Consider the following 27,395-nt stretch of genomic DNA (forward strand, 5'->3'; position numbering starts at 1 on the left):
ATTACATTGTTAATGGTAATTAAATTATTTAAAGAAATTATTTAATATTTATTGATTATACAATTAGCAAAAACATAAAAACTTGAAAGAAAAATTTATTTAATTGAAGTTTTATCTTGCCTGACCCCTTCGCATTGTGTTTGCCGATGTTCTTCTGCCACCTGAATCATATACTGAAATTGATCTTCGTTCTTGGTGCGGCCCTTTGCCGTAAACTGTTGAATTAAAGTGATGTACGATTTGAGTGACAAAAGTTACATAAAACAGTCACTGGCAATAAAGATTAAAAAGACGTCCTGTAATAAAGGAATAAAAGTTAAAGGTAATGCAAGCCTTCAACTAAATGTCTTGAATAAACAAGTTGTCGTTTAACACTAAACTTTCCCTAAATTATCTCACGAGATCCAAAGACAACAAAATAACAAAATAAAGATTAAGTTCTTTAATATTTTAATATTTATATATCTTTGAAAATGATGAGATCAGAATGTAAATATAACTGATATCTCATCTAAAAAAGAAAGTCTTCATAATTAAAGGCTTACACAAACATACTCACAAAGACTACACACTATCCGATCCCCCTATAACATCGTACATGGTGTTATTAATGATACCTTAAGTAATTTTCTTTTATACAAAATCCACAATACAAAAATTCAAATATACACGTAAAAAGTTTCCAATGCAAGGTGTAATGGAGAACCATGAGTGCATATATGTGATACTGATGCATATACAACAAACAGTTCTATTCAAGTCTTTTTTTGAGCCTAATCATTCTTGTAATTTCCATTTCAGCACCAGAGAATCTAGAGGATAAATCCATTATTTTATTTTGCACAATAAGCCCACAGGGGGAGAGGAAATGATACTAAGGAGAATCCAATAACACCCAGAGGGAAGCTTATCCTATTACCTTGTGAGGATCATGAAAAAGTAAATCCTGCAACAAAGGCATTAGAAAAAAGTCTTGGCGACCCACTAAGCTTTCTGGCTTTCCAGATAGCTGCTCTTGGCATATAATTATGTGAAACATGAGACTAATCTGGCATTCGGAAGCATCCATTGCTCTCTCCGTCTGTCGATGCTAATAAAAACAAAAGTTTCAAAAATACATAATGATGTCTCTATCACGAGAGTAGAGAATACAGCACTCAGAAGAATCTCCAAAATGTGATGTCTACAAGCAAGGTGCAAGAGCTCACGTTCAAGTAATATTTCAATCCTCAGACAGACGCCAGATTTGGATCCTGTATTGGTCGCCGTGGTGTCAAAGCAAAGCGATTTAATTCTGTCTTTTACATTCCATTCTACTAAAACTGATCCGATCTCAGAAGCTACTGAATTTGCATCCCCACTATCAATCTTGGGCACTGAAAGAATGTTCTGTACACTTTCACCTGAAACTAAAATTGCCAAACATTCGATCTTCTCTCTGCCAACCAAGTCAGGCATCAGCTTACCATCCCAATGTAATGTCAAAGGAACATTTGGAGAAAAACTTTCCTTCAATTCAGCTGCTAGAAGAGTACGGTTAGTAATTCGTTTCCTCCTTATGGAACTTGGGCTAATGACAAGATCCTTGATATTATGTCCAATATGAGCTGCAAAAGGAAGCAAAATTTGCGCTGCTTTTCGGTCACTGATCTGGGTTCTGTCTAAAGCCGAAGCTAGCCTTTCACTAATACCAACTTTTCGTTTGGTTCCTAAAGCACGTTGTTATTTTGTGCGCATTGTGCAAACCCTAAATATTAATGTATTGGATTGATTTTTATGCTAGCATATTTTTTTCATTGAATGGAATCAAATTATAAGTGAGCGACTGAGTGTCACAACTTTTTGTTTTTTGATGCACCCTAGTGAAATCTGTAAGATGAAGTATTTTTATTCTTAGATTAAAATCACCTTTCACTCAAATTGATTCAGTAAAAACTTTAAATATTCACAAATAAATCTTTAGTTGAAATACTTTAATTTAAAAGAAAATTTTGTTGTTAAATGTACAGGGTATTCCATAACTTATGTGACACATTTAAAATCTTCAAGAATATTACAGGTGGAACACTGTAGTTATAGTTAACTTGATGAACAGCTCATAAAGATATTTCTTGTCATAGGATACTTCCACATGTGTACTGTTATGTTGCTTTTGATATCCTGAAGTCCTTTAGTAACACATTCTTAGATGAATCATCATGATTACCCACATGTTCCTCTGACATAACCCATTGGATTTTACTTCTGGGAAATGACGAGAAATCAAGTGTATTAATCAATTGTGCATTATATTTTGGATTTTTGCCACAGAGTAATTTATGCGATAAGGAAAATGACTACTGTGAGATGTTGAACAGCATCTGGAGGGAGATATAGAATTATCTAGACATTCTTCAAGCAATAAATGATACACGTGAAAACATGCTAAGATAAAAACAACTTTGAGTTGTTTGTTGAAATAAATAAAAACAGGATGTTCTGTTCATACTCTTTTTAAAGTTAAATTTTAAACTGGGCTATATAATTTACGGACACCATGCATTTGTAATGGTTACTAAGAACTTGAAAAATTCTGAGAATATTCACATAGCAAACACAGAATTATTGTATGTGTGGTTTCACAATTCTAAGGTAGGTGAATCAATTAACTTTGTTCATATGGGAGTAATGTTTGTGCTAGTAATATAAGACTGTTATTCTTGATATCAGAGGTGTTTGTGTTTATATACAGTATCTTTCTTGATTTGCAGGGTTTTATAGTCAAAGGTGTATTATCTAGATTAATTTTAAAGCACTTTTGTTGATTAATTTAGGTCCTATCAGAAAGTATGTTACCAGAAGCAACTGTGGCAGCTTCAGGTGTCATCCTTACATTGATGACAACATTACATCACAGTTTTCTTCCTTGCATATTTCCTTCAAAGTCCACATCTGTTTGTTCTCAAGTTGGAAGAGGTAGTCAGCCACTGGACTCTGTCCACTATATGACCTACTCCACTTCTCTTGTTATAGTTTTGAAAGGGATTCTGGAATCTTTGATGAATGTTGGTGAGTAATGTTAACAGATTAAGCTCAGTGTGTAAATTGAGATTTTCATGTTTAAAATAACCTTTGCTCTTTGTGTCTAAAATTGAGAGAGAATCAAAATGCCACCAGTTTTTTTGTTTACTAATCATATCTGTTGAGAATAGTACAAAGCAGAAGTTATCTGCAGTGCTTGTAAGCAGCAAAATAGTAAAGAGCTAAATTAAAGTGAAATCTAAGGTAATCGAAATGTATACTGATAAAAACATCACCAAAATATCTAAAAAGTAAGAGTTAGACTACCCGAACACTTACTTTGAAAAGTTAAAACTAATAAATTTTCAAGGAAGATGTTCTTTACTAGAATTAGAAAGGAATAAAAGAATTGTTTTGGTGATAAGCAGGCAAGAAATACTATTGCTTGAAAATAATGACAATAGTTTTTAGTGGTAGCCTATGCTAACATTTCATAACAGAAACATAATTCTACATATTTATGTAATTAGACTGAGAACATTACCATGATTAATAATACAGAGTAAGTCACTTGTAAAAATCATACAAATTCTCAGTTAGTTAGTTAGTTGCCCTGAGTTTGTTGTTACTTGTTGGTATTTCTGACCAAAGTTAGAAAGAAAGCCAAATCCGAGTCCTGTAAACAAATTCAGAAGTATGTAATCCCAGGTTTTACATATCAAGGAATAAAAAATAACATCAAATTTTTATTATTATTGTTTACAGGAGGTGGTTTGCAGAGAGTCAGAGCGAACTACTATAGTGCATTGTTAAATCTGTTGAGAATTATTCAGAGACCAAGTGATGTTCAAGGTATTACTCAATGCTTTAGTCAGTGCTTTTAGTGTAGATGCTGTTTGTTCTTATGCATGTATGATACATCAGTAGACTAGGCTGCAATGTATTTAGTGCATAAGAATATGATTTACATATTGGGACTTGTTTTAAATTGCTTTCTAAATTAGTCAGGTGTGAAATTTTATTATCTTACATAAATATTATCTTACATTGTAATTTATTATCTATATTGGTAGCTCTCAAAATGTAGTGTTTGTTAGTCATAAGATGTATTTCCTATCCAATGTTTGCGTTAATTGCATTTAGTGTATTTTAACAGTATCATGTCCTACCTCGTGGTAATTACTAGCAAATGAAGAATCTGGATGATCAGAAGCCTGTGCTCTCAAAGATTTTATTAATTCTGGTATTGTTGTAGAGTTTGGAACTTAACCAGATTTATATTGATGCCTTACCATAAATTCCTTGCACTTTAAACTGCATATGTTATAAATAGAGCTGAGTTTTAATTTACTAATGAATTGTCATATTCACTAATTGCTTACATTTACATTCAGCTAACTGAATATAATCACAAGACTAATCTGTTTACTTTTAACTTGTTTTGAGTTTTTTTAAAGAAGTCTTTAAATTACTCTTTTTGAGGTGCAAAACTTAAGATTAAGTTAATTTTTTAAATCTTAAACTGTTGCATACAAATTTGTTTTATATATGCAACATAGTATGAAACCTGTAACAAGTTCAAAATACATTTAATACTGTTTTGTTTTTCTGCCTACATATTTTCACAAGGCTACCAGAACTTTTGGTTTTTATTGATGAAAATAAACATTACTTACCAAAATTGATCATAAGTTAGAAAAAATACAAAACATAACAGTAACTAGTAGGACAACTTAACACAAGTTCCATAACTTTATTTTACAGAGAGTGTATGATTTTATATGAACATTATGGGCAATATTTATATGATCATTATAAGATTAATATCTAGATGTAAAATTATCTTAAGTCCTCTTAGCTGATAGAATAATGTAAATTGTATTATTGTATAGAGAGTTTGATTTTGTATGAACACAGCTATAGAGATGATCAAACAGGTGGTGGATGAACAGAAGATTTATAACTAAATCTAGGTGATCAAGCATACGAATACTTTAGATGTATAGGAATGGATAATAAACTTAATAGTATGTGTAATTTCACTTAATAGAGGCACAGGTTACCTGATATAATTTGCCGTTAGTTTGTACACAAGAACATTCCAGTGCAAAGTGAGCCCAAAACCTATTATTTTGAATGAGCAAAATGCTGATTCAACACTTGTTTGTCTGAGTCATGACACTGATCAGTTAAGCTGAAGGAACTTGAATTAATTAAATAATAATGAGGAATCATAATTGATATAATGCTATTACTTGGATAGCTTGAATAAAAACTGATATAATTGGAAATACTGAATTTGATTAGATGATTAATAATTTTGTGACATTAATCAATTTATATGAAATTGTGATTAATTTTTAATTTGATGTGACACAAATCTATGTAATTGAGTTTATTACCTAACACTAGACTTAAGAAAGTGATAGCAATTCTCTTAGTATATATTGTGGGTGGTGGGTTCTGCTGTCTAGTTGTTTTTCTTCTGTTCATTAGTTCAAAATCAAGGATGGTAGCAGATACCTTTAGTAGTTTTGCATTAGATACAGATACCCAGGAAGAGTTTTGAAATATCTGTTTAACATTAAAACTACTGTATAAATTCTGCTAGATTGCCATTAATACAAGTTTTTTGTAATATGAAAATTATATCAAATCAGTAGTAAGTTTTAATGTTTCATAGTTCCATTAGATATTTTTATTTGATGACAACAGTTCATGTGTAATAAGTGTTATGTTTCATAGGTAAGATAAACACATTTGATATAAAAACATCATTTAAAGTGTTAACATTTTGAAGGTTCAAAAATATTTCAGGAATTGGTTTCTACTATTGAAAGTTATTAAGCATTATGAGATTAATATATAAATGTAACCCAAGTCTTTTAAACTGGTAGAATATCTTGTTAATAGCAAGGTATCCAACTGAAGATAGTGCATTTTAATTTGTATAAATATTAATTTTGAAGTTTATCTGATATAAAAATACTACTTTTATTTCTTGATCCTTTTGTCTACAAAGCTTTTCAGAAACCAGGAGTAGGTGTATCAGTTTTAGGACAGATATCAGATAGTGAAAAATTACACAGAGAGTATCTGGAGGTGATCTTGGGGTTTGGGGAGCCTCTAATGGAAACAGTGTGTCGGGATGCTTGTGGAGGGCATCAGATTACCAGGGTATCATATCTTACTATCTCTCTCAGTGTTAACAGTCATTGTACATTACATATTACTGTTATTGGAATGTGTCATTTAAAAAGTGCATGCTTCTATTTTCTTTAGCCTTTACAGACATTACAAAACAAGCATTATATTACAGAATCTAAGTTCTTTAGCATCAGTGACTTACTATTGTATGTCTCATAGGGCCAACAGTGCTTAAAATTTATCTATTGTGTATGTAATAAAAAATGTTATGTAGAAAAAAAATAAGATATAAATGGCAACTTTTTACCAAACAAATGCTTGATATTCATTTAAAAGATTCTAGAAATTATATAAATGAAATATGGAAACTTTCAGATGAAAGTGTTTTTAATTTGAATGTGAAAATCACCTTGAACTCAGACTAGTCAGAATTGTAGTCAGACTCACTTTAAAGACTAATTTTTAGTAGGAAAACTGTCTTGAAAACTGGTTTTTCTGTACAACAGACCTTTCATATTTACTAAAAACTTGACAAATTTGTAAAAAATACATTGAACAAATTTGGACCAGTCTTATGCATGTATGGTTAGTAGTATCTGTTTTCTCACTAAGTCATTTCAACATTTTGGGAAAAGTGGTATGACAACTTTAACATTTCAAGTTGGTACTATACGTTGAGAAATAGTAGTTGATGTATTTTCTCATTTAGGTCCTTCCCTTTATTTTACTGTTACCATATAGGTCCATAGGTTTTCTATACTAGCAATTTAGCTCTACACTTATTGTTCTTTCACATCATTGCTTTGCACTCATGACAGTTTCATACTTGCTTCATCCCACACTTTTAACCTGCTTTCATTGGTTGAGCAACAGTTAATTTACTCTTTATTAATAAACTACTTTCAACTAACTTGTTCACATAAAATATGTTTTTCTTTTATGATCCTTTATCAACTTTTCTTCTTTATGATACTTTCTCTTGGTTTTTGCTCTTTTTTCATGTTACATTCTAATTTTATATAATGTCCAGTAGTGATGTGTTCTTCCTTAAAAGTTAATTCTGAAAAGAGAAGGTTAATCAGAGGGAAGTACACAAAATGAATGTTGAACACCTGACTATCATAATGGTGTCATGAAACTTGATTGCTTAGAAAATCTTTCATTTTTAATTTAGAAAAACGTTTGTAAAGATCTAGAATGAAAAAAAGTAATTTGGTTTGATTTTTTTTTTTTTTTATTAAGTATGAGAAGTATAATAATGTTTTGTTGGTTGTTAGTATAAATTTATGTCTGTTAAATCTGTATTCATCCACCTGTAGATGTTAGCTCTGGCTTCATTGGACACTATCATTTCTCTGGATTCTCAGCAAATTCTTTTAAATTTTATGGTTAGTAAAGGCTATTTACGACATCTAATAGACAGTATTTTGAAGGATGATGAAGAGCTACAGAAAATTCTGACAAAGACTGCAGATTCCATTAAAAGTCTTTATATATACGAGTCCAAAATGGTGAGAAAGTTTCTGTGAATTATTTAAATTATCTTAAAAAATTATTGTTTTTAGCTCAAGATTTTGAGTTTTGTATTGAAGTATATTTTGTATTGACTGTAATAGTCATCTCATTTCATCTTCAGTGGCCCAGCAATATGTTTTCAGACTTTCAATGCTAGAAACTGGGTTTTGATATCCATGGTAGGCAAAGCACAGATAGATCATTATGTAGCTTTGTACTTAACATCAAAGAAACATCATATTCAGTTTTCTCTATATAGATAGTAAATTGTTTTAGTTTGAATTCAGGGAGTCTAAGATGAAAGTAAGGAAAGTTTCCTTTACATGTGAGAATAATAGTTTGTTTTACAAATATTTGAAGGTATCATCGTATCTTACAGTGAGTGATCATTTTTCAGACATGCTACTTGGCATTCCCAAGATCAGTGCTAACTTGGTGAGAAAAAATTTGTAATATTGAAATGGAGGTTATGCCACTGTAAACATTATAATAATAATAAGTCTTGGTAATAAATATTGGAGTCTGAAACTTTGCATGACCAAAAGCAAAATGTTATTTTTGTAATCAGGTTTGGCTCTACTGTGATAGATTAGTGCCATTTTGGAATAAGGATGTATGTATTTGTTTCTAGTTTCAGTTCATAATGAAAACATTACTAAAAGTTGATGGTTGAAAAAGCACATATGGTGAGAGAAATTGACATTGGTTGCAAATATAAATTATGTTGAGTGTGTCTCAAAAATGTAGTGTCATGCTTTAATTTGAAAATGGCAGTTGCAAGGTGAATAATGTGTCTTCTGAAGTAACCTACCTCTTTTAATTACTAAGAACTACTTCTCTCACAATTGCCACAGAATTTCATATGAATGACAAGTATTGAGCAAACACCCAGCCCCTACATGTGTCTCAATAAAGCTGTACCTTCCACCAACAGAAGGGAGATGTGACTCCCAACTTACAACTGGCATGTGATAGTAAGCTAATTTTTCCCTCAACACTGTCTGTATTCAAACATGTTTTTCCTGTGTTTTTTAAGTTTATAGTTAACTTACTAAACCTTTTTTTTCCTCAGTGCTACATTGCTTTTTGTCCTTATTTCACTTTGGTCCATCTAATTGATTGCACCTTTGTTTTCTCTAGCTATCCATTTATACTTTAGGCTTCTTACAACAATACATATAAAATATTTTGAAAAAAGTCCTGAGACCCAAACATTCCTTTCCAAAACTGACTTGATGGTGAGTGAAGGCACTTTATCTGTTTGGACCTTACATTCACAATGTTTCTTAACTCACTTAGATTTCAATTTGTGGTGAGGTATTTTTAATATTATGGATAACTTAACTTTCTCCTACCTTGCTGAGATTGTTGAAACATGATGTACTAACAGTCATAAATGATGTTCCTATCTACATGGATCGGATGGTTTGTTCCCCCCTTTGTTTTTCTTTGTTGTTGTTTTTTCAATTTAGGTGCCTAGTCATTTTTCTGTGCTTCAGTTGTGGATGATTTTGATGAGCTTTTTCAATTCTGGCCTTTGTTTTGGCTTTTCACTTCCTTAATCAAGAACAACTGCTTCCTCCTTTCTTGTTTTCTATGTTCATGAATGAGATATGTGATATTTTGTCTTTATCTATGTATTGTAATGTCTTTAGTTCTTTTATTGTGTGTGCTTCTTGTGTTCCAACTCCATATTTTCCCACATCTTTCTTGTCCTACTTGTCTTTTGAGAGTTCTCTGCTTGTAGCTCTTTTATATTTCTTGATCTCTAATCTCTTATGTTCTTTCTTTCTACTTAGTGTACTATTCTTTCTCAGTCTTTGTGTTTTTTTTTTTAACTTGTTTATTCGGCTGGATGGGAGTAGTACTTACAATGCAATCCACATGATAGTTTATCCTTCCTTCACTTTTCATTATAATATCTCATATAAACATTTCATTAAGATGAAACAGCTTAGAGCTCTATCCACACAACCCTGATACTTCACTAAACTTAGGGATGTGTTACCACAGGCATCAGATTTGCTCAATACCCTTCACTGTAAATCTGTTTGTAATTTACATGAAATATATCAATGATTAAATAACAAATTTGGCAAAGAGAAGGATATATTATTGCACCAGATGCTACTGTCACTTCTTCAGGAAGGAGTTCATCTTTGTAATTGATTAACACTGGGCCTATTTATAATGTGGGATTCTAGTTCTTAATGATGCAGAAAGGTGATTAATATTTCTGAATTTAATGTTTTCCTTACCTGAAAATGTACTTCAGATGAATACTTGCATCTCTATGCCACTTTCTAACCCTTTCTTTCCCACTTTCCAGTTCATTTTTTATCAAAACTTAGATAAAATGAAATCCCTGATTGTGCAATAATGCTCAAAGAGATTTCCATGTGTATACTGGGGAAGGACTACAGCATTATGACAATTTTATCATATGCTGGTGCAGTACTCATAGACATATATAAGGAGGGTAGTTTGTTCAAGGCTTTTAGTGTATGCAGAAAATTCCACAGCAGTTGTATGTGAGGTAATCACTCTTAGTGCTACAGAGAGTTAGGTAACTCTGCATCTTTTCCCAGAAGTGGACATATTTGTAGACACTGTCTGTAGATTTTGTAACAATTATACTTCAGGATAAGCATACAAAGGCATCTGTGCATTGAACAGCCTTGTCACAATTAAGAAACACATTAAAAATGTCCAGACAGTGCAGGAGGAGGTATACACTATAGAATTAGTAATTTTAATATTAATTCTGTTTGGATATCAAAATATTTAAAAATTCACTCAGTTCCATTAAAAATAACACATTTTCTATTCTTTCTTATCCTTATCTCCAGACAATAGTGCTCTTCTATTACTTTATTTTTTCAGTCTGTCCTTATGTTCTGATAAAAAGTTTATTTTGAAATTAATATTTTAGCTGTGTTATGAATCTGTGACATGCAATGTCATTTTGATTTTAGTTTGTCAGTTAATCATATTTCTAAATTCTAAATAAATTCATTTCAACTTTTTATTTTCTAATATTTAGAACTGTGTGTTTATGATGTGAAATAAATAATGTATTTTATAAACCAGAATATTAGATGCTGGTTTTTGTTGTTTGGACTTGCAATAAATTTTGAAGAGAACTTGTATATTTTTCTTTGATAACTTATCATATAATGTTAAAGTTCAATATCTTTGTAGTCATTGTTAGCAAGAATTGGTGGGTCTTCTGCTGGGGCCATTGCTCTTTTACAAAGTGGGGTTTTTGGACGATTAGCAGAGTGTGGTTCATTGGATTTATGGCCACAAGAAGATAACAGGTGTGTTCATACATTAAATTCATATATAGGTTTGTGGTTCATAATAATATAATATTGATTCCATCACATTACTTTGAATGATTTTAATCTGTTATGCTATTTAGGAAATCTAGATATGAAAAATTAACTCAATAAGGCATAAGTTTAAGGACATGAATTAATTAGATTGAAGAGTAACTTGAGGATGAAATAGAATAGCTGTGTAAGCATTGTATCTGTGAATGAAAAGGTTTTTGGAAGTGTGTTTGCGCATTAAAAACTGAATCTTAATTATTCAGAATAATATTAGTTGTTTAAAAAAATTTGCATTAGCTTGTGTTAGATACTAAAGCCAATAACACAGCAAAATGATGAGATCTACACTTTGAGGAAATATCTGGTGCCCTTCAGCTCAGTTAATTCAATGATACACATTATCACCCAGAGAAGCCTGTGGAAGCTTTGTGTAGCTTTTGTTATATATGCTTGCTTGGTGTAGTTTTAATGTGTGTAAACAAAAATTTCATATTTTCTTTTTTCAGATTATATATACATTTGTATAAAGCTGAATGGTCTCAAGTACTTTCATGTTAAAACCAAAATATAAAGGCTTATTTGCAACTGAATTAATTAACTACGGTGTCAGTTGATCACCATGAATCTTTTGTTTTGATATTTGATTTTTAAACCTCAGTAAATACTCTACATGTAAATTTTTGTTCAAAGATCTAAATTATGATATTGTTAATCATAATTTGTTTATTTCTTTAATGTTTCAATAGTATGCAGATTGGAAGTTTAGAAGAAAGAGAAGAATGGATGATGCCGAACACTGCAAAATGTTACCAACAAGTCTTGATGTCTGCTTTGAAGGTGATATTGGTTGTCCTTACATCTCTGGGATTATTTCATAAAGAAGCTATACACCAGGTACTCTGAAAATGTTTTTGTGAATAATAGGGAATACCTAAGTTTTGAAAACTTTTTTGATCACAAACTTTTTTTTCCTATAATTTCTTTCAACAAATAGATCATACAATCATTGATCTAAAAAATATGCATGTAAGTATCAAGAAGTCTGAGTGTGATAGAAAGTTATTGATATAAGTTTGTGTTTTGGTTAAAACAGATCATAGCATAGATCCTATAAAAAAATATTTTTAAAATTTTGTTTAAGTTAAGCTAAGTTCTAGTTTAGTTTACTATGGCAGAAATTTTTGTTTCTGTTTGGGTGCACTGAATACATTTTAAATGTCTGAAGATTTTAGTACCTTAGAGCTATCTAGTGTTTATTTTTTTAATAAAAGTTACATGAAACTGCTAAGAACAGTTTACATGTGATAATGGTTTTCCAATGTTTTCTCTCAGATGTTAAATTTTGTAGCTGCTCATGTGGAGTTATTTTCAACTATTCTTCGCCAGCGTCGTTCAACACTTTCCCTAGAAATGTTGGAGCACTTATCTCTTGTCACTGCTCTCCTCTCAAGAGCACCACTGGATGGTAATTTTAAAGAACATGTTAATTAAACTTAGTTCAAAAACAAAACTCGTTTTTTTCTGTTGTCATATAGTTCTTAATGATTAGAACCAATTTTGCTGTGTTTTTATTCTCATTAGACATACTATTAATATACTTCTTTTAATATACCCCATTAAATGGTTTTATTGAAAATAAACTTAATATATAGCTTTCAGGTTTAATTAAAATTTGCATGCTACAGAATGTCACGAAAGGCTAGGTTAAATGTTATATCTAAAGGTAAGGTATTCTAATAGGCTTAAGTGTATGTTAAACTGCAATAAAAAGCATTCTATTAACTTAAGATGAATATCACCCATTTGCCACTGTTTATCTACCTGTCTACAAAAAGTTAATCAGTTAAGGCTAAATTTTGCCTATATTTTATTCAAAATAATTCATAAAATTTGTATATAGTACATTTTACTCAAGTAGGGTAACTTTTATATGTATCTATGCTGAAAGGTATAGCACATACATAAAAAACACTCCATTAATCTTGGGTAAATGTGTGCACATATATGTATATAAACCTTATTGAAAGTGTTCAGAGACTATTGAACAAAAGTCAAGTGTAGACCAGTAGTTAGCATGCCAGACTATAAATCTACAAGTCCATTGTTCACGTTGTTTTTGTCACGAAAATAAATCATTCCTTACTTTAGGGTTGTGAATGTGTTGTAAAAGTGATAGTCAGGTCCAGCTATTCAGTCAGAGAAAAGTTGCCTAGTGGTGGGTGTTGTTGACTATTTCCCTTTATTCTTGTTTATTAGTTCAGAATTAAAAACAGCTAGTGCAGAAAGTCCTAAAGTAGCCTAACAGAGATACTCCAACAAACCATTGAACATGCAGTATGGATCATTCACTAAATGTAGATACAATTCCATACCATGTGGATTTAATATTATATTCATTTTTTGTTAACTTGTTAATTTCTAGTAAAAGTGGACAATAGATGATGAATTGATCACCTTATGTTAGAAACAATCATCATCTGTTATCATATATTAATTCAGAAACTCAGTCTAAAACTTTTTCTGTGGAATTGTTCACAGAAGCTGATAATTCAAGATGTGTTCCAGTGTTTTTGCACAGAAACAAATAGAGGAATTTAACTCTTACAATGAGCAGGTCAAAGTGTATGTGCCTCGACTTTTTAGAAAGCTACATTCAAACTTTATTAAATCACTTTTTTATAATTGTATATAAGTAAACTTGGCAGAAAACATTAATTAGTAAATCAAATTTTAACGTAAGTTTTAAGTTCTTAATTTTATGATAGAGTAAAAAAAACTTAAATCTCTCTTAGTACAAGAATTTGTGGTATTTGCTCTGTGGGTTTTCCCTTTTCTCTAATTTATTTAGTACTCCTATAAGTACACAATTTAACATTACTCTTTATAATATAAATATTATTCAAACAAAGCTTATTTTTTGATAGTTCTCAATTTTATTTGTTTATGGTGTCACAAAGTAGAAAATCGTATCCACTTGCCATTTCCATCTGTTATATCTTTTGCAAATTGTCAATATATGCTGCTGACATCATATAATATATTATTTATAACCAACAGAAAGCCAATTTTTTAAACCTACGAAATAACGAATTATATTATGTTCTTTTTTGTATAGATAATTGTCTATTACACTTTCAATTCATAACATTTTTCTCTCACAGGAACCACATTGATAAGCTTAGCTCTTAACCACATTGTTAGAATGGCAGAAAAGATATGGTTATTAGGCATTATTTGTTTTATGCATGCTAATTTTATTCTTAGGTTCATTATTTAATCAAATACAAGTTTAATGTAGTATTCATGTTAGTGTGTACATGTGTGTGTGTTAAAAAAAAAGCTAAAGATTCATCAACAATCTACATTAAAAAAACAATGGAGATCCAAATGAGTACTGTATTTTTGTTTTTAAATATATTCTTGATCTATTGCTACAGAAGTAATTAAAATGTAAAAATTAGAAACTTACTACATTAGATAAAGTTAGATTGGTTAAGATAATGAAAAGTAAAATAATAGTTCTTTATGGGTATGCTTGCAAGGAAGTTGGGCAGTATACAATTGAGGTGCACATGTGCGAAATGTTTTACAACTTCTGTAGTAGGACTGTTATAAATGGTTCAAAATACAATACAATAATAACAATTATAAACAGGTATATACTGTTACAAGTTACAAGCTATTTGCACAAGATGGAAAATTGCGATTTTTTTCAATTTTGTGCGTAATCCAAAAATTACTCTCAAATTAATACATGATATGACCACCTTTATTTTTCAGATCATTAATCCACTTTGGCATCGAGTCCACGAGTTGACTCCAATCTTTACTAATTTTTGGATAGTGGTACCACACCTCAATTATGGCCTCAATTAGCTTATCTTTTGTAGTACAGTCTTTTCCCCGAAGTCTTTCTTTACAAATCGCCCAAAGATTTTCAATAGGATTTAAGTCTGGAGAGTTTCCAGGCCAGTCCAGCACCTTTATTCACTTTGTAGTCTTAAAATTCTTCACAAATTTCGATGTGTCGCACGGAGCCAGATCTTGCTGAAAAATGCTAGATCCATCTGGAAATCTCTTTTTCAATTCTGGAACGACTCTTCTCTGCAAAACTTCGATGTACTGTGGTCCTCGCATCATACCTTTTATGATATGTGAGCCTCTGATGCCATAGTAGCTGAAAAAGCCCCAAAACATCTTCAAGGGATGTTTTACGAACTGATTCATGTGAGATTCTCGAAGTTTCTCACCTGGAGATCTGCGAACATGCAGACTTCTTTGACCCTGTACGAAGAAAATGAGTCAAGAAATGAGTCTTGTCACTGAATAACACCTTTCTCCATTGTTCTTGTGTACAGTTCTTGTATTTCAGACCCCATTGATACCTTTTTTCTTCATTGAGTTAGTAAGAAGTTGTTTTTTGACTGGTCTCCTTGCCCTTCTAATTTGCACAAGGGTGTAGGATAAGTAAATGTAATTTCAGGTTACAATTTGAAGTCATTGTAGAAAGAAAATGAGGACAATGTAGATTTATTTGATGGTTTTAGAGATTACACAAATTAAATTAAATTTTTCAGATGGAGAAAGTTATTTGTAATGTTAACATGATAATTGCTTTGCATTCAGAGCAGTCACTACTTTGACTCCATATGTTGACATATGTAAAGATACATAAAACATGTTAATAGTTATGGTATGAAAACTATAAAGGTCAGTTTGGGGTCACAAATTCAGACAATATAACCAAGCCTGTAGTTGTATTAATTTTATTTTTTCATTCTTTGGTTCTAATACAGTCATTTTGATGATTTCCTAAACACTTTATACACTCAAAATATTATTTGTTTGCTTTTTGGTATGTAAAAGTACAAAATCACTTTAATATTCTAGTATTTTTCCCAGTTCTGAATTGCTTTTGTAGTTTAAATTAATAGCTGTAAGTTGTTGTTTATGTGTGTTTGTGAAACAGGAAATAATGATATAAAAAGATGTACAAGAAAATGGCTGAAAATGTCAAAATTAACAGTAAGATTTCCTTTAGATATACTAAAGGTAAACAAAATGTTAGAATTGGGGAAGGACACTTGAGGGATGATAAAGGAAGGCTTGAATCTGATGATTATGAGATGGCTGGTTTATTAAATTTTGCTTTTTCTTTAGTTTTACTGATCAAGATTTAAGCAGTATTCCACATCTTGAACAGTTGATAAATAGAAATGAGATAAATCAAGATGGCTGAATTAATTCTGAGGTGGTTAAGAAAAACTTGGGAAATTTAAAAGACAACAAAGTGCCTTGGTCATATATATTTCCCTCAGAGGTTTCAAAAGAAGTTAAAGATTGGATATGTAATCTAGTAACTGCTATTTTTTCTGTCCTTGAATAGTGGGCAAGTACCAGTGGATTGGAGGTTAGTTAATATAACTCCTTTTTTCAAGGGAAGGTAATAAAAACTTGTTTCAGTAATTATAGACTCATTAGTCTTGCATCAGTTGTGGGAAAAAATTTGTAAAGTCTATTAAAAGATGCACAACAAAATAATTTAATAAAGTTTAGAATTTTATATGAAAACCAACATAGTTTTACTAAGGGAAAATCTTGCCTTGCAAATCGTTTGACATTTTTTGAAAATATTACTGTGTATGAAGATGAGGATAAGGGTATAGATTTGGTGTGAAATGCTTTCTGAAAATACAACACAAGTTTCAACATAAAAAACTTGTAAAAAAGAATTCTCCGTAGGTGTGGGGAATAAGTTATGAAATTGGAGAAAAGAGCAATGGATGAAAGAAAGCAGAAGGTTGTTACAAATGAAGTTTAGAAAAACTGGATTGATGTTACAAGTGGGGGGATATTTCATGGCTCACTCTTAGGAACTTGGATATTTTTGTATACATAAATGATACAGATGAAAGAATAGTCAATAAATTAAGGTTGCTAGATTTAGATCTTTTACAAACGTAGGCAAATAAATGGCATATGGGTTTTAATTGAAGTTACTGTAAGATAATGCATATGGACTATCATAATTTGAATTATAATTTGGATGAGAATAACGTAAGCATCATTATGAAGGGAAGGGATTTTGGTATAATAATTGACCAATTTCTAAAACCATTCTAGCAATTTGCTGTTGCTAGTGGTAGGGCAAATAGGATTTTAGGTTGTATCTACAAAAATACTGAATTAAAGTCTAAAGCAATTATAAATTTCATTGTACAGGCTACTGATTAGGTCACATTTGGAATATTGTATTCAGTCTTTTGCTCCTTGCTTTAGGAGAGACATTAAATTCTTGGAAAGGGTTCAGAGAAGGATTACTGGAACTGGAAGGGTTGTCATATGAGGATAGGTTGAAATCTCTGTTTGCTTTTGAAAAAAGAAGGGTTAGGACAAATATGATTGAGGTGTTTAAGACTAAAGGGAGTTGATAATGTTGATGCATCATTTTTTTTCATACTTAACAGTGAGAATAGTAGCACTAGGGATCACAAATATAAATTTTGGCAGGGTAAGAATTATATTCAGCTATGACAATTTTATTTTCTATCTGAGTGGTTTGCTTTTTGATAATGTAGAGGCAGTAAATTTAAGAAAGTATAAGGAAAAGCTTGATAAGTATATGAATGACAAGAAATGGCTTTAATTTTTAAAAATTTAGGTTAGAGGATGGAATACCTGAGATGGACCAATACGTCTCATATTGACCCAAAATCTTACATTACATGTCTATACGTGCATACAAAAAAATGAAGAAAAACAATATTTCATATAGAGAATGAAAGTTTTTTTATTACACATACATACATACTAATGTACCTCTGCAGGGTTCCTAAAGTGTTTTTTCATGAGTGAATAAAACCACCTGATTAACATCAAAACACCCATCCTGCTTGTTAGTTCCTTTGTTGTAAGATGCAGTTACAAATCAGATTCATACTGTTTGGTTTTCTCTGCCTTGAGTAATTACTTGCTTTTGTGAATTTGTTATGTTCATATTTATTTTATCTGTTGTAAGAAAAAAGGACAGTCCCTGGAATTTTTGTAAACTTATCACTTGTATATTGATTATTGTTTTTAGAGAGATGGGATGACTCTATTTTGGCTGATACTTCCCTTTTGGAACGCCGGAGTCAACTGAGTTTACTTCGTTACCAGCTCTTGGCTATGCTTCCAAATCTTATCAACACAACACCTGCAAGACAAACTGTTTCATTTAGTGTATATCAAAAAAGCCAAAAAATTAGTGAAGACACAGAAGCTCGAGTTAGGGTTTTGTCTATGCAAGTTGCTGCCAACATCATCTCTTCATGTTGTACCCTGGTTTCACATTCAGGTGATAATTTATTGTATTGTGTTACAATGTATCTTTGTTATACCATTGCCATATTAACAGTTAATATCAACTCTCCTGTAACAAATTATACATAATCTTTTAACACAGTTTCCAGTCTTTTAATCATTTTCTCAAACTTCAAATTCTTCATGTTCAGACTTATTTAAAAGTGTGTAGTTTACACCATACCCCCATGTATAACCTCAGTTTTTTTAAGGTTTACTGAACTAGTTTACCTATCTGAATAGGATTTCATTACTTGTTTGAATGTTTCCATTAGTCCTTCAGTTAGTGGAATTTTTAATAACAATTCATATCTTCAATAAAATAATAAATATCAGTGTGTGCTAATCTAAAATTTATGTTGCTTTGAAAATAATTTTTTCATTGATTTTCTGTAATTAAGGTGTTAAAACTATGATTTGTTGTAGTCAATGCTTACATTACCATATTCTGAAGTGTAGTTGTTTTCTGAAGGCCGTGATGCTAAATCCTGTCGAATAATACTTGCCCCAACCTTGAGTGATGCCACAACTAGAGAAACTTACTATACACCAGGTACTGCAGGAAATTTTGGTAAGAAATATTATTTAGTGATTCACCATAGTTTATAAATACAAGGTAAGAACTGGGTACCATTTGGTTATTATTATTTGTTAAACTAGCTATCCATCTACTCTGTTCAAATACATTGAGAAAAGTGTTGAAGGTGCTGAAACTGGAGACAATACACTAGTACTAGAAGACAATTCAAGATTGCCTTGCTTGCTTCTGTTAAACTAAAATCAATATGGCTCCTTGTTAGTGGCTAATTGATCTAAAATATAGTTTCTAGCTTAAAACATCCAAACATCTTATAAATGCATACATTTCTTAAAGTGCAATGGTGGAATAGCAAAATAAATCAGCATAGGGGTAGTATTTAAATGTTATGCCATCCAATTTAATGGTGTAAGATGTCTTGCCTTTTTATGTAAAATTACATAAAATGGACTCATTTCTTTAGCATTATTTTTATTGCCTAAATTAGTCAAAAGTAGACATGATTTGATGAGTTATACAACAAAATTATCAATACTGTTCCAATAATTAAACTTTTTATTATAAATATATTAAATGGTGCATATTCTGAACATAATTTGTCTTGTATTATTTTGCATTGATCCAAAAAAGTTAGTATATTATATTTGTAGATCTCATAAAGCATCACATTAATTTTATAAGGATAATCTTTTTTATGTATGTTGTTAATAGAATGTTTGTTATTTAAAAAATCCAAAATATTTTTATTTCAGTTAATTATTATGACATAAGACATCTTTATGCTTTATGAAAAGAGAAAAATCACAACTAACTTTTGTGCTGTTATGTTATCATGTCTCTTTACTAACCAAGAACTACTAAAAAAAAAATCAAATGCTTATAAATTACATGATAATGTCAGTAGGATAGTATAATCAGGAGACAGTCATTTTAAATGTGACATTTGTAAATGATTGGTTGATAATTTGCCTTTGTGGTCCTTCAGTGTGGATTCCTGTACATGGTGAGGAGACCTCCCAGAAAAAGTTCTGTTCTTTCAGTTTACCTTCTCTTGGATCTAAACATCCACCCATGTGTTTGGTGTGCATGGTGACCCATGAAGGGGATGGGAGAAGAGGATCCTGGTGGTACAACCCTGACACACCACTTTGGCCTTGAATTCCTGAAGATGAGTGGCCTTGGGTCAATTGGCTGGTCCACTTGAGCAAGGGTCAACCAAGTACTAATGTTGGATGTTCTGAACAGGTGTTGTGGGCATTGTATCTGATGCTGGTGTTTGGGTATTGTGCTTATGAAACCCTGGCATTGCTGCAGTGTCCTTGTTTGGCATTGTAATGCATCCCCCTGTAGGGCTCCATGGTGGATGGGGTCAGTAGGTATCAGAATCTTCAACATTTGTAATACCTGTTGTACCTCATTTTCCTATACTACATTCTCTTTTAGACAAACCTTTAGGGCAAATATCTCCCTTTGTTATTCAGAAGGGACTTGCTAGCTCTCCAGAGTCAGTAGAGAAGCTTTGCTTTGGTGATATATATTCATGGAAACATCCATATCTCAACACAGCGAATTCTTTGCATTCAAAGGTGATTGGGATATACCTATTGAGGTTACACCTCATGTTACTTTGAATTAATCACAAGGAGTTATTGTTGAGAAGGATTTGAAGAACATACCCAAGTCATATATACGTAAAAACGGCTCATTTGGGTTGAAAATTTTTATGTAGAGGAGTGAACAACGTTTCGACCTTCGGTCATCATCAGGTTCACAAAGGTGACGATGACCGAAGGTCGAAACGTTGTTCACTCCTCTACATAAAAAATTCTCAACCCAAATGAGCCGTTTTTGCATATGTATTTCTCTACAAGTGGGTTTTCTCGACATCACTGATACCCAAGTCAGAGATTCTTGCTGGTTTCTCCACCCAAGGAGTTTCTGCAGTGAGGTGTATCTCCACTCACAAAGATGGAATTAAGATGCTGACCAATGTCCTCATTCTGACATTTACATCACCATGTTGACTTGCCACCACCAAGGCAGGTTATCTTAATTGCAAGGTATGGCCACACATTCCAAACTCTCTCAGATGTTTCCAGTGTCAACATTTTGGTCACTCGAAGACATCATGTTGTGGTTCCTTGATGTGTGTTCGTTGCGGTAGCAAAGACCGTGATGCCTATGAGTGTGAAATGGACCTTCATTGCATCAATTGCAATGGCTCTCGCCTGTCCTGCTTTTGTTCTTGCCCTAAATGGTTGAAAGAAAAAGAGGTGTAGCTTTTGAAAATTATTCAAAACATTACTTATCCTGAGGCTTGAATGTTGCTGTCCACCACTTCATCTCAGACGTATGCTACTGCACTTCATTCCACTACTACAGTTGGAGTGCAGATGGATCTCTCTGTGCCTCCAAAGGAATCATTCTCAAACCAAATGAAATGTTTTCTCACCTCCATAGTTAAAAACGTTGATGAATCAACTTCAACACCTATCTCTGTCCCTAACATACATTCCTGCAAATCCCAAGATCCACTTCCTTTGGTTCTGGGTACTAGCATTTCCTTGGGTACATCTTTTTCTCCCACCCCAAGATGCAAAACGATCATTTGTTCACGTCCTCAGTCACTGAAATCCTCTTCCAACAGAAAAGACCTACCAAATCGACCCAGGGCAAGATCCATGGAGGTTGACAGACTTTCCTCGAATAAAGACGGTAAAGAAAAAAGACATGGTTGCAAACAAAAGGGCTCTCCACCCAGTTTGCGTATACATAAATAAGAAAGGTTACCTTGATACAATGGAACTGTTGAGGTTTACATTCTAATCTCGATGACATCAAAGCACTGATTGCTTCCTACCATCCTGTATGTCTTTCCTTACAGGAAACATTTTGGCAGTTTTCTTTGTACAGAAATAACAGGCTGTGTGATGGAGGAATGCATGGATGAGTGGCACTGCTGGTTGATCAGCATGTGCTCACCCTGTCTTTGTCACTTAACACACCCTTGGAGGCTGTAGCCATTCAGGTTTCCTTTGGTTGTATCATCACTTTTTTCCCTCTACCTATTGCCTGGAGAGACCTATGATCTATCAGATCTTGGTGCTCTCATTGAACAGTTTCCATCTCCCTTTTTAATCCTGGAGATTTTAAGAGACATAATCTACTCTGGGGAAGTGCTGATATTGATGGGAGGGGTCCTTCCATAGAGCTTATGCTTTCTGATCACAACCTATCTCTTTTCAATAGTGGTTCTTATACTTATTTTCTTGCACCTAGTCAGTCCTTTACTACTATTGATCTCTAAGTTTGCTCCCCTTCGCTATTCTCTCACTTTTCATGGAGGGTTGACAATAATCCATGAAGTAGTGATCATTTTCCTATAATTTTGAGAGAGACTGGCTGTTGTCAATGCCACCTGATCCACGTGCCCTGGTGGAAGCTGGAACAAGTAAACAGCCCTCTTTCACTGCTCTTGCAGAACTTGATCCTTCCATCGTCTGTAAGCCATCAATAGACGACTGTGTGGCAGCTGCTCAATGTATTCCTAAATCCTCAACACATTTTCCATGATATCCTTGTCTGTGGTGGAATTCTGCCTGCTATGTGGCAAGGAAAGCTCAAAAATGGGCCTGGAATACTTTTAGTAGGTATCCCACACACACACATACCACATCGCTTTCCATTAGGCCTGTGTACATGCTCAGTGGGTAAGACGTCAAAATCAGAAGGATTTTGGCTTAAGTTTACAACCAGCATATCTCCTACCACCAATTCCAAAGTCCTATGGAACAGGATCTGAAAGGTCAGTGGGCAATATAATTCTCTCCTCCTCTCGATCTTGCTCTCCAATGGCCAAGGAGTAACTGATACCTGGATCATTGTCAATACTCTAGATGAAAGCTTTTGCTGGGTATCCAGCACTTTTGCTTCTTCCTCTGCCATTTTAGCCATCAAGACTCAGGCAGAGCAATCACCTCTTTCCTTTTGAGCTGATTTTCTCTATAATTATAATCATATCTTTATCCCAAGATTCCTTCAAACTACCATACAATTGATTTGACAAGCTGTCTCTGTTAGACCTCAGAGAGGATGGTTAATGCTTGTCTTATTTAGTTCCTCAAATCAAACAACCTCCTCTCGCCCACCCAGTGTGGGTTACAATGACAGCGCTTCACCATGGACCACCTGATTTGACTTGAAACATCAATCAGAGAAGCCTTTCTCAAATGACAACATCTTGTATCAATATTTTTTGACACTGAGAAGGTTATGATACATGGAAGTATGGCATTTTGCGAGACCTCCATATATATGGGTTGCGTGGTGATTTGCCTATTTTTATTAATGTTTTAATGGACAGGCGATTCCATGTTTGTGTGGGTTTGACACTTTCCTGTTCTTTTGTACAGGAACTTGGAGTCCCTCAGGGCTGTGTTTTGAGTGTCACATTTCTCAATATCAAGATTAATGCCATCACTGAACAACTCTCTCTTACTGTTGCAAACCGGCTCTATACCAACGACTTTCACATCTCATATCAGTCGTCGAATGTGAGGTATATTGAGTTGCAGCTACAGTTTGCCCTCAATCAGTTACTGAAATGGACCACAGCAAATGGCTTCTCTCTCTCTCTAAAACCATTTGCATGCACTTTTGCTGCCAACGGGGTATTCACCCTGATCCTGAACTCTGTATCAGTGAAGTTGTTCTGCCTGTGGTCCTTGAGACAAAGTTCTTGGGACTTATTTTCCATCATAAGCTGACCCTTTGTATTACACATAAAGCAGTTACAGGTTAAATGTACAAGAACACTGAACATCCTCAGTGTCCTATCTTCCACTACTTGGGGAGCAGGTCGATGTTCTGTGCTAAAGATGTATCGTACTCTTATTCAATTGAAACTTGACTAGGGATCACTGGTCTATTGCTTACAAAGATGTTGGACCCCATTCAACATCAAGGACTTCAGCTCTGCACTGGAGCTTTCCGCACTTCCCCAGTTCAGAGTTTATATATAGTCTTGTGAACCTTCTCTGCATCTCCACTGTTTGCAACTGTCTTTACTATATGCTTCAAAACTTCATTCCTTACCAAAGCATCCCACCTGGGGTTGCATTTTCCTTCCTCAAAGAGCCATACGTTTTCAGAACAGACTCTGCCATTGCTCCTTTTGGTCTTCATATCCAAGCACAGTTGGATGAATTGGGTCTGTCCTAGAATAACATTGCTGTATCTACTGGCCAGTCCATCCCACCATGGCTTTTTACAGTTCCCAAATGTGACTTGTCTTTAAGTCATCTGAGAAAAGCAGACACTCCCAATTGGAAGTACTGTCTGTTATTTGCTAAATGTCTTTCAAACCATTCTTCCATTCCTATTTATACAGATAGTTTGAAATCAGGTGACTGTGTGGGCTCTACCATGGTTTGTTGTGGTTTGATGTTTGTGAGAAGAATCTCCTCTGCAGCTTCTGTGTTCAGTGCTGAACTGTATGCCATTTCTCATACCTCGGATCACATTGAAGCTAAACAGTACTCAAATTGCACTATTTATACTGACTTACTTAGTCCTCTACTGGTCCTGGAATCGCTTCACGTTAGTTCACATCCTATTTTCACCGATATTCATGGACTATGGTCTTGTATTCAAGGCTCGGCTCTGTGCCAGTTGACTTGGAGTGAGCAATGTGAAAACAAGCTTTTCCAAATAAAACCCTCTATTGAACTTTGGCCATCTTTCTTCCATATGAATTGGAAAGAGGAAGTTGTTCTAACTAGATTATGCATTGGTCACAGTTTTTTGATTCCTCATTTTCTTTTATCTGGGACTGATGCACCAGTGTTTTGTCTATGTAACACTCAGGTTCCAATAAGCCACATTTTACTGTCTTTCCATCGTTATGACTCAACAAAGGCACCATTTTAAACATGTTCTGTCCCAAGGTTTAACCATAACGTTAGACAGTGTTATTGGTAATGGTGACACTATCCACCTGAGAAATGTTTTTAAGTTTTTTAATTTATATATTAGACCTTTTTTAATGTGATTCCCTTTTAAGAATCAAAGTACATTTAATTTGATTGAAATTAGGAAATGGCCATAACATCAAATAACTCAAAACCATGACTGGAAAGACCAGCTTCAGGTGACTAATGCTGCTGTTTGACTTCCCTTTAGTCATCCTGGCGAGTTATAATTAAAATTTTGCTACAAGTCTTTTAAAACTTTTATTACTTTACTTTCTGAAAATGGTCATAACGTCAAATAATTCGGAACCAGAACTGGAAAGGCCAACTTCAGGTAAATAACAGTAGTGTTTGAACTTACCTACTGTCTTCCTGTTGTGTTATGATAATTACAATTGTGCTACAGAAAGTCCTTTACAACTTGTATTACTGTAGTTTTTCTCTTTCAGCTGCAGACTAAATGTAAAAATTGGTTTCAATGCAATTTTTGTTTTTTAATTCAAAAATTAAACTTTGTTTTGTTTTACCTTAATTTCCTTTTATGAATTTTACTAATTTTACTTTAATTTTAACATTTTACTAGATGTTTGGCACAGATAGCCTAGTTATTTTATACAAGTATTGTCTCAATATTTCATGAAATGGTCAATTTGCATTCTAACTAGCCTCTAATTTTGATAATTGGAGCATAAGATGAAGTGTTTATTGACCATCTTTATTGATTATCCTAGCAATACAAAATAATGTGAAGGTTTATTTCCCTCCCCTACACAAGAATGTCATATAATGTATTTGACAACACTTAGAACCCTCTGGCTTCAAGGGGACCATTGCAGCCCTTGGAGTAGCCAGTGGTGTCATTTGCTGTTCTCATCCTTTTAGATAAGGTATTTTAAATGTAATGTGTGTTTTATACAGTATTAAACTGTTTGGTAACATTCAGTTTATAGAATCTAACCTTTGTTGTTTGATAATTGTGTTTACAAATATAATGTTTTTTTTGTGTGTTTTTTAAACCTTGATGAATTTATATTTTTAGTTTAGGAATAATTGGAATGTGTGTGTGTGATTACAGTGTAAAAGCAAATGAGAAATCAAGCATGTGTCTAAAGGCAATGGGTTGTGGAAAGAGGTGAATTGGTAAGTGTAGACAAGTTGCAGTGATATACTGATACAATGTATAGACAATAGGTTGGTGTAGTAGTTGTAGACACACAAAGGAAAGAATGAAGATGTTATGACCATGGATGAAAATGTGTGTATGCATGTTTATGAAGATGTAATTTTGTTTTGAAGCAGTTCCAAATGATATATTATTGAGGATGTTTCTGTAAAAATTAATTGTAAACCTTCAGTATGTTCTCTGTTAGTAAAAATATACTTTTTTGTTTACTGAGTACTTTGTTTTAAAGAAATGTTAATATCTTAAAGGCTCTGGAGGAGTTCACTTGGCAGCTGGTCGTCCACCAGGATTGGGATGGTTGATCAACCTACTTCAGCAGAGTTGTTCACAACTTCAAAAAGCTGCCAGCAGTCATAAGAGTCTTTTAGCTCAACAAGAAGGAATTGAAGCTTTGAGTTCAGAAGAACTTGCAGAGGTACAGAGGTGTTAGGATGTGCTTAGAGCTCTTTGCAAGTAGAGTAAATACATAGGGAAACAATCAGCACTGTACTATTATGTGGCTTTAATGTTTGCCTTATAAAAGAAAAATATATACAAATTGGAAACATTTCAGTAGTTTTAAGTCTGGAAGAAATTTATTTTAGAGTTAGCGCTCCTATTAAAAGGTTGCAGGGAAAAACCCTTGGAATAACATTTTAGTATGTAATAAGTGAAATTATATAATAAACTGAAATTGTAATAGTGCATCATAACATTTTTCAATGTCTCTTTGAAACATAATGTATTTAATAGTATCATGTAAAAGATAAGCGTATTAGCTTTGCCTTTAATATTTGTAATATAATTCTGGTTTGAAATGGGCTTTGAATATATTATGAGAATGATGTTAAAAACACCTACAATAAAATATCAAAATTATATAGCTGTTTTCTTTCCTTCACTTTGCAAAGCTTGTGTGATTTGGGGTTTGAATTTTAGTTATAAAATTTCTTGTGGTTAGGACTGAATTAAAAGGAATGATGTTTTCTTATCTGTGCAACAGCTTCTTCCTGAAGGAGTAAAATTAGAAAGTTCGTCAAGACAACAGCAGAGGGATCTAGTTAGACAGCACCTTCTAAAACTCAGTTCAAGTAGAAAACAGGAAGTTAACTTAGATTGTTGTATCCTTTATAGTGAATTATGTGGTATTTATACTTTTTACACTTTTTGGATGCTCGTTTTTGAACTATTTTTAAAAATTATGAATCAATCTTATGTAAGTACATGAACCTCTCAAAATAATAAACAGAGTTTGAGTGCATTATGTTGCAGTGCCATGTTCAGTCATGCTGTATCTAACTGCTCTGCATATATTGTGGGTCTGTTATGTCCAAAACATACCCAGCTTATTTTTAACAGTAAGATCATATAGAAATCTATAAGCACTG

At 32.9% G+C, this 27,395-nt stretch overlaps 1 protein-coding gene across 4 annotated transcripts in view; it reads left to right on the forward strand.

The window, feature by feature from the left end:
- The window catches only part of Nup205 (nuclear pore complex protein Nup205), a 105,976-nt gene that overhangs the window by 75,764 nt on the left and 2,817 nt on the right, over window positions 1-27,395 (forward strand). For 2 of the 4 annotated variants that reach the window (XM_076455250.1, XM_076455251.1), the window contains exons 27-37: window positions 2,814-3,048; window positions 3,766-3,852; window positions 6,023-6,177; window positions 7,467-7,658; window positions 10,864-10,982; window positions 11,744-11,891; window positions 12,330-12,462; window positions 18,079-18,333; window positions 18,811-18,909; window positions 26,277-26,443; window positions 27,011-27,128. In XM_076455250.1, the coding sequence (XP_076311365.1) occupies window positions 2,814-3,048; window positions 3,766-3,852; window positions 6,023-6,177; window positions 7,467-7,658; window positions 10,864-10,982; window positions 11,744-11,891; window positions 12,330-12,462; window positions 18,079-18,333; window positions 18,811-18,909; window positions 26,277-26,443; window positions 27,011-27,128 (1,708 nt within the window). The remainder of the gene's footprint in view (window positions 1-2,813; window positions 3,049-3,765; window positions 3,853-6,022; window positions 6,178-7,466; window positions 7,659-10,863; window positions 10,983-11,743; window positions 11,892-12,329; window positions 12,463-18,078; window positions 18,334-18,810; window positions 18,910-26,276; window positions 26,444-27,010; window positions 27,129-27,395) is intronic. The other 2 variants (XM_076455252.1, XM_076455253.1) reach the window with 1 other exon arrangement.

This window comes from Tachypleus tridentatus, chromosome 9, assembly GCF_004210375.1.
Source record: "Tachypleus tridentatus isolate NWPU-2018 chromosome 9, ASM421037v1, whole genome shotgun sequence".
NCBI classification, from domain to species: domain Eukaryota; kingdom Metazoa; phylum Arthropoda; class Merostomata; order Xiphosura; family Limulidae; genus Tachypleus; species Tachypleus tridentatus.